The following is a 10,304-nucleotide window of genomic DNA, read 5'->3' on the forward strand; positions in this document are numbered from 1 at the left end:
TTGCAGGCTTGATATTGGTATTATTGATGGTTGGCTCACAATCCTTATACAGTTGATTTGGTTACACTTAACTAACTTCCCTCCCACTACTACCAGGGTTTTTGGGTAATGAGAAGGGCAGTTTTAAATGTTTACATGCTTCCAAATTTGTGGTTTGTTAATGACAAGCTAAAATAAAGGATTTACAAATGGATGAATGAAAATCAAATACAGATTTTGCTTGCCATTTTAAGTTGTCGAGCCAGATCAAAGTTCCAGTTGGTTTATTGTGTTTTCTCTAATGACCAGCTCTCTGGAAACGCGTTGCTGAACCTGTTGCACGAATGAGGAGAGAAACTGGAATGCTGCGCCTTTTTCCTGAATATCTGAAAGGAGAAGAGATGTTTGGACTGACGCTACATGCAGTACTGCGTATTGCTGAGTCTGTAAGTTTTGTTCTGCATCACTTCACATATTTTCATGAGAATTAAAATATTTTTTTTTTATTCCATCAAATTCCAAACGCAGCCTGTCATGGTCTATGGCAGGGCATTGGGCCGGAACGGACTACTGGCTAAGCTGTATCTGGCCAGAGTTTGCCGACTTCTGGTTTAGGGTCTTGTTCTTATAAGAGATATCCCTGTCCATTCTGTTATTTAGTTTTGCTGTAGTCATAGTGACCAGCCCTAATAATAAAAATCCACTTTTAGTGTTTATCAAGTATGTCCCTCTCATCCTTAAATTTGTTTTTTTTTTTTTTTTTTTTACCAGCTGCATTTTTCCTATTAATTTTTATTTTGTTTTATTAGCCTGCAGGCAAGTTGTAAAATTGGCTTAGTAAAGTGTGTAATTTTGTTTTTGTTTTTTTTTCCCCCTTTAGGCATTAGTATGTCCTTAGTTCAGCTATATTTCTGCTTTTTAAATATGTTCCTTTTTGGTCGTAGTATTCCTGTTTTATAATTTGAAAAGAAGCTATATAGTTGTAATATTTGGTGAACAAACATTTTGCGTTACCACAATCCCCCTTAATAGATATACCTAAGCTAGCTTGCAGATATTGCCAAATTTAGTTGTTCCACAGATGACAAGAAAATTGCTTTACAATACTAGTGTAAATTGAACCATATTTTATGGTATTGTGAAAATTATTTTAATGTCTCACCTATAGTTGCCTGGTGTAGAGAACTGTCAGAACTATCTCTTCCGATATGGCCGACATCCTTTGATGGAACTGCCTCTCATGATCAACCCAACTGGCTGTGCCAGATCAGAGCCGAAGATTATGACTCATTATAAAAGGTAAGTGGGTTATTCAAGACTCCTCTATCTATAAAAGGTATTGGAGGCTTGTTCTTTCTGGTCTATATTGAAGCCCAGAATGTTGTGTCTCTAAAGTATATGTGCTGCTTTGCAGTTTTGCACTTCTATTCAACCACTCTGGTATCCAACCTGCTTCCAAGTGGTTATAATTTTGTGACCTCCTGATACCTTTAGTCATTGTTTATCCATGTTTACATGGACCTTATGAGTTTGTGATCTAGAACAATATAAGATGACGCATTCCTGGATTTCCCCTGTGGTTCTGGGCCATGAAACCTTTGATGTGGTAAAGCCTGGGAATGCTTCCCCTCATACTAGGCTCAGGGAAAATTCCTTGCTTGTAGCATCATATGTGCTGAAAACTGCTGCATGGCTAGTACTGCACTTCCTGCACTGACAAAACGTCTGCCACACTATGAGCAAAGGCCAGTGAAGAAAAGTGGTAAAGACTCCATTCTGCTTACATAATTTACTTCTCTTACATTCATTCTTTTTCAGGAAAATCATTCCTTCTTACATAAAAAAAAACGTTTTCCCCACTGATCTTTTTTTATGCAGGAACATACAGGTATTTTTCAAGACTTTTTGTACAGCACTGGGTAATATGTTGGTGCCATATAAGTCCAATTTAATAATTTTTTGTTGTTGTTTTTTTTTTTTTTATATGTGCAGGTAATAATCTAGCATGCTTGTAATTCAACTTGACACATTTGTTCACAGGCCCCATACGTTGAACAGCACCAGCATGTCCAAAGCCTATCAGAGCACCTTCACTGGGGAGACTAATACACCTTACAGCAAGCAGTTTGTGCACTCAAAGTCATCTCAGTACCGCAGGCTGAAGACTGAATGGAAAAACAATGTATATTTGGCCCGATCTAGAATACAAGGATTAGGGCTTTATGCTGCCAAAGATCTGGAAAAGCACACCATGGTGATAGAATATATTGGTACCATCATAAGGAATGAAGTGGCAAATCGTCGTGAAAAGATCTACGAGGAACAGGTGAGGTGGACAAGAAATGGTATATGTAGTTATAGGCGAGCTGGTTTTGTTAACCTTGCCTGTCAATAATAGCTGAACATGCTAGCAGCAGAGCATAGTTGTTTAAGACATTTGCCTAGTTAAGTAGTTAGTTACCCATTTTCGATTCTTGGTTTAATTTAACTGAATTCTTTTTGTTAACTACCAGTTTTTTTTTTTTTCCTTTTCACAGAACCGGGGGATCTACATGTTTCGAATTAATAACGAACATGTAATTGATGCTACTTTGACTGGGGGACCTGCAAGGTAACTTGTTTTTAATTTGTTAAGAGCATATATTAATATTGAACCCAATTTATAATTATATTTGTGTGTTTATTAGTCGTGGATAGGAGCAAAACCATAATCCCATTGCATATAAATATGATGGAACGTCTGTTTTTACAATGTTTCTTTTAATCTGGTGTTTAGTGTTGTGGTCGTTCTGCAATGAATTGCTTATTCTTGACAATCAATTTTTACAACAAATTGGAAATGGTTATATCAGTTAGAGGTTTTTTGTTCAACTGTTCACACCATGATGAGAAAACAAAAGTAAACCTCTTTTTTTAATTAGTACATAATAAAAGTAATAATGCAGTCCTTAGCATGTTCTTAAATATTTCAAATTCTACATGTGTCATTATTCAAAATAAAGCCAAAATTGAGAAGCAGTGTGTACATCCCATGAGTCAGTAGCTTGTAGAAGTGCATTTAGCAGCATTAACTTAAAGCAGTGGTTCTTAACCATGTTGGAGAAACTGAACCCCACCAGTTTCATATGCGTGTTCACCGAACCCTTCTTTATTGGAAAAATAAAATATGATTTTTACAAATTCAAAACATAGGTATACAGTGAGGGAAAAAATATTTATTTTGAAAACAAAAAAGTTCTCCTATATTTTGAAAAATAATAACATAATAATGAAATTTACTGCAAATCAGTGTGACTTCTGCTGTTGCCTCTCAGAGACCAGTTCAGGAATGCGCAGCTTTACCTTGGCAAGTGCCACTCTCATGTCATTTTCGCAACAAAGTCTGTTCCTTTTCTTCGTTTTTATGTCCAGCATCCTTGAAAAAGATTGCTCGCAAAGATATGTTGTAACAAACGGTATGAAAATTTCCAGAGCTTTCTTAGCAATAACAGGGTACGTTACCAATTGTTGACACCAAAACGTTGAGAGCGTTGTTGTTCTGAAGAGTTCCTTTTGAACCTGGCTCTGCTGAATTTCAATGATTTCATCGAGGTATTCATCATTGACATCTGTTGTCTCAACACTAAACGTGAACGGCTGTCTCACCCATGCTGGATATGACTCTCTTGTAGGGAAGTATCGGTCGAGAGACTTTGCAAGCTCATCTAAGTGCGTGACAATAGTTTGATTCAGTTCCGTGGGTACAGAAATGTCTCCGATTCCAGATACATCTTCGATCTTACTTACACAGTTGTCTAGCAGGGGAAAGTTTGCGAAGTTATCGTTTTCTGTTCGTCGTTTCCATAATGGTAGCTTTTTTTGAAAAGCTTTCAGGTTTTCTTCCGCTTCGATGATGTTGACTCCACCACCCTGCATCTGCTTATTGTGATGATTGAGAGCTGCAAAGATATCAGCCATGTACGCTAAAATAAGAATGAACTCAGAATTTTTGAAGCAATCTGCATGACAATGTTGCTGCTCTTGCAAAAACAGAGCCAATTCCACACGCATGACAAAAACACGATTCAGCACCTGTCCCCGGGATAACCACCGAACGTTAGAATGGTACAGAAGTACCTCGAATTCAGATCCCATTTCTTTACACAGCTCCTTGAAGATGCGGTGCTTCAGAGCATTATTTCGCACATAGTTCACTCATTCCACAACAATTTTTAAAACGTCTGCCAGTTTTGGAGGCAAGGTTTTTGTTGCCAACGCATGCCTGTGCAGAATGCAATGCGTAACAATGATGTGTGGTGCATCGGCATTCACTAGCGCACCAAAACCGGACTTTCTTCCGAGCATGGCTGGAGCTCCGTCCGAACAAACTGCAGAAACCATATCCCACGAAAGATTGTTGTCTTTGAAGAAATCATCCACAAGTTTCTTCACATCAGTTGCCTTAGTTGTTGTAAGAGGCTTACAAAATAAAAAATCTTCCTTTATCACGTTGTCTTTCACATAGCGCACGAATACTGCAAGCTGGCTTAGATTGGAAACGTCTGTGGTCTCGTCGAGTTGAAGGCTGAATTTTGCCGGACTTGAAATCAGATCTGCAACTACTTGAGCCAAGATGTCTTTGCTCATGTCCTCTATTCTGTTGCTGATGTCATTTGAAAGAGGAATTTGAGATAACTGAACTTCAGCCGCTTTTCCCAGCATGATATTCGCCATCTTCAACACAGCTGGTTTTATGAGTGTTTCACCAATGGTGTGTGGTTTGCCCTGCTGTGCGATCAGGTAAGCAACTTCGTACAATGCTGTGAGGATCGGTTTGTTGGTGGGTACAAAGCCAAGAACAGGCAGAGTAGCCTTTTCATCGAATCTTGCTCTCTTCACCTTGAATTCAGCGAGCGTTGTGTTCTTGTATTTTCCATCTCCATGCATCTTAAGGAAGTGTTCCCTTAGTTTTGCCGGAGCTAGACTAGAATTGCTCAACTTGGCGTTGCAAATCATGCAATTAGGACGCGGACTCCCATCAGGTTCCGTTATACATGTGAATCCATATTGTACATATTCGTCCGACCACTTTCGTATTTTGCTCGACATACTTAGTATGAAGGGATTAAAATATTAAGATAGGAATCACACGACGTACTATCACAACAGTTACAATTCGACTACTGTGCGCATCAAATCCCTTGCAGCACAGATAGGCCAAGCGATGTTGCGTGATCACCTGCAGCCAATTATGGACAAGCGGGGCGTATCATCACGAATCATAAGCGATTGGTGTGTTTTGACCTCCGCCGAACCCGCGAGACTGACTCCCCGAACTCTGGGGTTCGGTCGAACCCAGGTTAAGAACCACCGACTTAAAGTAATTGTTTTCAGTTCTACTTTATCTGTCCCATACAAAGTTGTGGAGGAATTTTTGTCCCACTCTTCTTTTCAACATTGCTTTAGTTCAGTAGGATTTCAGGAATTCACTGATGCACAATATTTTGATTGGGTTGAGGTCTGGTCTCTGACTGGGCCATTGCAGCTCCTTGATGTTTATTTTCAGCCATTCTTTTGTAGATTAGATGGTGTGCATAGGTTCATTGTCCTGTTGCATGACCCAAGCTTTAGCTGTCTCACAGATGGGCTCACTTTTTACTCTGGAATTTTTCGGTATTCATGGTCCTCTATATTACTGCAAGGTGCCCAGAGATCCTGTGACTGTAAAACAAGCCCAAATCATCTCTTCTCAATCACTATGGGAGGGTTGATGATTTAGTGTTGTTGATTATTCTACAGTTGGTATTAGGTGTTTGTGCTGATATGCTGCGTTTGGTTTTCACCAAATGCATTTGGAATTGCATTGTGCATTATGGCCAAGAATCTCTTTAGTTTTGTCTATTCCAGGGGTTAGTTGCAGTCTTGTGGTTTGTTCCGGTCAGTGGAACTTGGCAAATGCAATCCGTGCTTTTCCTGAGCATTTGCAAAGCCTGATCTTGGGGTTATTTGGTGGGTAGTCCACTCCTTGGAAAAAATGTGAGCTGTCATAAATCTTTTTCCATAATGTTGGACCTAAAATTCTTTGGAAATATCTTTATAAGTGATAAGGCCTAAGGCTACCTCTCCTCCTATTGTGTGTTACTTCCCCCACCTTCTAGATTGTAACCTCTTTGGGGCAGGGTCCTCTCCTCCTGTGTCACTGTCTGTATTCGTTTGTCATTTGCAACCCCTATTTAATGTACAGCGCTGCGTAATATAACAATAATAATAATAAGGCTCCAGACCAGCAGACTGCCAAAATTTCTGCTTTTATAGTGATGTTACACTTGCTTATAAGATCAGTGAATCAAGTGCTTTTGATTAGCAGCACTTGGTTGCAACTTCCATAAACTTAAATGTGGCCTCAGATATTGATCAAGCAGTTAATCAAATTTCTGGATAGTTTCAGTTCAATTAAGCAGTAATGCTGTAATGTAAAAATGTTATTAGAACACTGGTATAATCTGTTAAATGTCTTTATATGCCATGTATTTGTTAATTTGAATACATTTAGTGTCACCCTTGTAGTAATATCTCAATTACTGTTTTTGCATTAAGTGGTAACCTATTTATGTCCATTTACATGAGACGTATATTGGCTGTACCACTATTAAATCTCATGGAATTGTTCTACACACTGCATAGGCTCACAATGGGCATCCATCGGTTATTGGTATCCTTTTCTAGATAGCTTGCAAGGCATAATAAACAATCTTTGTTAATTCAGTTGGTGTTATGTAAATTTTGCAGGTACATCAACCATTCATGTGCTCCAAACTGTGTTGCTGAAGTGGTCACATTTGACAAAGAAGACAAAATTATCATTATTTCTAGTCGAAGAATACCGAAAGGAGAGGAGGTAACTATTTTTTTTTTTTTAAATCTGTTTTATACTTTGTGGATACCGATTTGTCCAGTGAATCTGGTATTTATGTCTCTCAATTTTATTACCTTTTTAGCTTACATATGATTACCAGTTCGATTTTGAAGATGATCAGCACAAGATCCCATGTCACTGTGGCGCATGGAATTGTCGGAAATGGATGAATTGAGAACTGTGACTTTAAGCTGCCTTCAGTCATTGCGTATAGGTGCCCTTCAATGTAAAGCCTTGAAGAGAGCACTTAAACACCAATTCGTGTATGTCTACCATTGCTTCGCTACACTAGCTTTTGAAGCCCTCCTCAAGATGCTAAAACAGTTCAAGCCTTCTTTGTCTTTATGATATAAGGAAAGTAAGGCAACATAGAAATCTTGAATCCTGTTTGAAGGCCTTTACCCTGGTGGATAAAATAAACTTTAAAAGAAAGCTGTTGTGCAGAGAACATTCCCAAGGCTCCGAATAGCTGGGCATATGTTTGTGTAGCACCCCTTTCTTCCTTCACATAAAAGTTGCTCTTGAGAGGAAGGATTTTTTTTTTTAATTTTTCTGTTTTTACCTGAATTTAAAAATATTGCTCTAACTCTCAAATACATGAGAATGCAAATAAAGCAAAATAGAAAAAAAAAAGTCATTAGTTAACAAGCAGTTTGACAATCCTAAATCTACAGGACCCTCAGAGCGCGAAAGAGAGCACATAAGACTGCAGAAAAAGAGCACAGGAGTTGCTTTCATTGAGCGCAAGAGACAGTCCGTTGACTGTTACCTGTCACAGCTACCCAATCCCAGAGGCACCTGGCCAGCACCTACCTCATCTGCCTGTTGGATACTGATGTGTATATGTGACACTCCCACGGCAATCTAAAATAGATAGCACCTCAAAAACATGGACACAGCGCATACGATGGGACTTATATAATAATGGTAAAATATGCTACCCATTCCTGAGGGTCTGATTTGATATATTGTGACCCTCTGAAGCTTTGTAACCTGCCCCTCGGCCAATAACTTTGGCTCTGAGCAGGTTGGAGTGCACTAATGAATGCATTTTCTGCTAACTGCCCGCTTGTGGTCTGTCCTTGGCAACCCTTTTTCTGTGCCTGAAACCTCACCCTTCTCGATACCTGGAACATGAAGTGTAGAAAGAAGACCTGCTTCGTAATGGGGTAGAGTAAACCTTTAACGGCAGGTGGTGTATGTGTGTGTGTGACTAGATATCCCTTGGTTTTATTTTATTTTAAGATCTGTGCTCTTAATCATTCTCCCCACTACAGTATTTCTGTAAAGGCTCTCCATAAAATGTAAGACATTCATTTAGCCAATATCTTATAGAAATGGCCTTTCTTTTTAAACTCCGTTTTAGAAATGTACTCCTTTATCTCAAACATACTTTATACATTGTCTTCGATTGCATTACTCTGAAGCTGCTGATCTGCTCTCATCATGTAATTCAAAGTCCTGATTATTTTCTAGCACAGTGCTTGGGTTGGGAATAGGTGAAGGGAGTTATTTATTTGTACTTGTAATTATATTTATGTATTACCGCCTTGTGTGAGGGAAGTACAGGGTGTCTTAGATCTTTGCAAATACTACATGCTTTGTTTTTATCTTTTCATAATCCTGGAGAGCAGAGGACAGATTGAGCACTAGTAGGCTATATCCCTGATCTTTTGGCTTCCATTTTCTAAATGTACATTATTGCTTTGAAATGTAGAACTTCTTTTAGGTATCAGATCAGAGAATGTTTGTTTTACCATTTTTCCAAGTTACTGTGGCTGTACCTTCCCCAAAACAGACATGGTGATTATGTTTAGAGTGCAAATATTAAAATAAATCAGTGGCGCCGAGCAGCCAAGGGCATTTAAAATCAAAGCTAGTGTGAATATATGAAAAATAAGTGCTGTTGCTTTTTAACACAAGCTGCTTCCACAACTGTTTTAAAAGCTGCAAACATGTACAAAATAAAAGTAAGTTGTAAATAAAACAATAAAAAGAAAAAGTCTAAAAAAACAAATAATGTTGTGCATAATCTGGCACCATATTATTGAAAAACCACTGGACACTATGAAAGCCTGAAAATTTGAAATATTCCCTTTTTCTTGTTTTGTTTTGTTTTCCTGATTATTTTCAGTTTCAAGCTCTACAGTGGGAGCTTTACAGTACATCCCTGTCACACTTGTGATATTAGATTATTATAGATATGACATACGGTAATGTAGATCTTAGATAAACTCTTACCATTTTCCTTTCCTTTAATTTTTTTTTATATACAAAATATAATCCAGACCCAAGGTTCAAATACTTGATTTTTTTCTGCTTGTATAAACACCTTTAATTTGCTGTGTTTTGAATTTTATTTGGTCTCTGCTTGCAAATATTGTCCCCCCCCCCCCCATAATAATCCTTTTTTGTTTTGCCATTTTCCACTTTTTTTTATTTGTATTGACAAGATTCCATAGGGAGCTGTAATTTGTGCGGTGAGGATTCTGTACAGAAGATTTGTCCTTCGTAGAAAACATAAAATTATTCCTTTTTTAAAAAAATGAAAATAAAAACTTGTACGTGGCATGTTTTGTATTGAATATAATTTTGAAATGTATATAATTTATGTGAAAGAGGCAAGTAAGAAGAGCTTAATTGCTTCTTTTGGTTTGTTTTTAAAGGACAAATAAAATGCATTTTAAATACTTTGAGTTGCTTTATACGGTTTATTTTTCTTTAGTGCAATGTAGAATGATTGTAAAAAGAAAATTCTGCTATAATGGAAAAGAGATTCTGTTTTTAAGTGTTTCGATTACAAATATTCTTCATGGTTGATCTAGTCATGAGAAACCTGATATACACCTAAATACATTATTCTGTTTCATGGTCCTGGTGCGTTTAAATTACGAAAAAAAATACTGATTGAACAAGTAATGGAGAGGCACTCCAATGGCTAGCAGATCCATTATTTATGGTGAACTTGCATGCCTTGATCATTCATAATTTAATTTTTATGCAGGGAGGGGGAGTTTGCAATGCCTTGTTGGAATGAGCAGAAAATGTAAAAGTATAATATGAATTTCTACTGAAAGCCACTCTGAATACTTGGTCTTCACACTTTTCTCTTTCTGTTTGTTGTCTCTCCTAATAATATTTAGACCATATATATTTAGATCTTTGCCTGTCTGTCATGCTGACTTACTTGTTTTCAGTATTGTGTGAAACACTTGACCTTGAATTTGCAGACTGGAAAGTCATTACTCCTGTGCACACTTATTAAGGTCATTGACTCAAAACTACTAAATGAAGATTTTCAGTAGGACAGGGAAACCACCTATATTTTATCATGTGTTTTTAGCAGTAGTGGATTCCAGGATCCTCTCATGGCAGCTTTGCTTTAACACAACACTGTTACAGTACATGCTGTGTGGTATGAAAAGCACAA

At 37.8% G+C, this 10,304-nt stretch overlaps 1 protein-coding gene across 1 annotated transcript in view; it reads left to right on the forward strand.

Annotated features, from left to right (window-relative positions):
- Positions 1–9,570, forward strand: part of KMT2D (lysine methyltransferase 2D) — a 71,866-nt gene extending 62,296 nt beyond the window's left edge. The window contains exons 49-54 of the mRNA XM_072409299.1: positions 289–425; positions 1,148–1,278; positions 2,020–2,305; positions 2,517–2,590; positions 6,748–6,856; positions 6,957–9,570. Coding sequence (XP_072265400.1) covers positions 289–425; positions 1,148–1,278; positions 2,020–2,305; positions 2,517–2,590; positions 6,748–6,856; positions 6,957–7,049 — 830 coding nt within the window. The 3' untranslated portion in view covers positions 7,050–9,570. The remainder of the gene's footprint in view (positions 1–288; positions 426–1,147; positions 1,279–2,019; positions 2,306–2,516; positions 2,591–6,747; positions 6,857–6,956) is intronic.
- The last annotated feature ends 734 nt before the right edge of the window (positions 9,571–10,304 follow it).

This window comes from Pyxicephalus adspersus, chromosome 1 (genome assembly GCF_032062135.1).
Source record: "Pyxicephalus adspersus chromosome 1, UCB_Pads_2.0, whole genome shotgun sequence".
Lineage (NCBI taxonomy): Eukaryota > Metazoa > Chordata > Amphibia > Anura > Pyxicephalidae > Pyxicephalus > Pyxicephalus adspersus.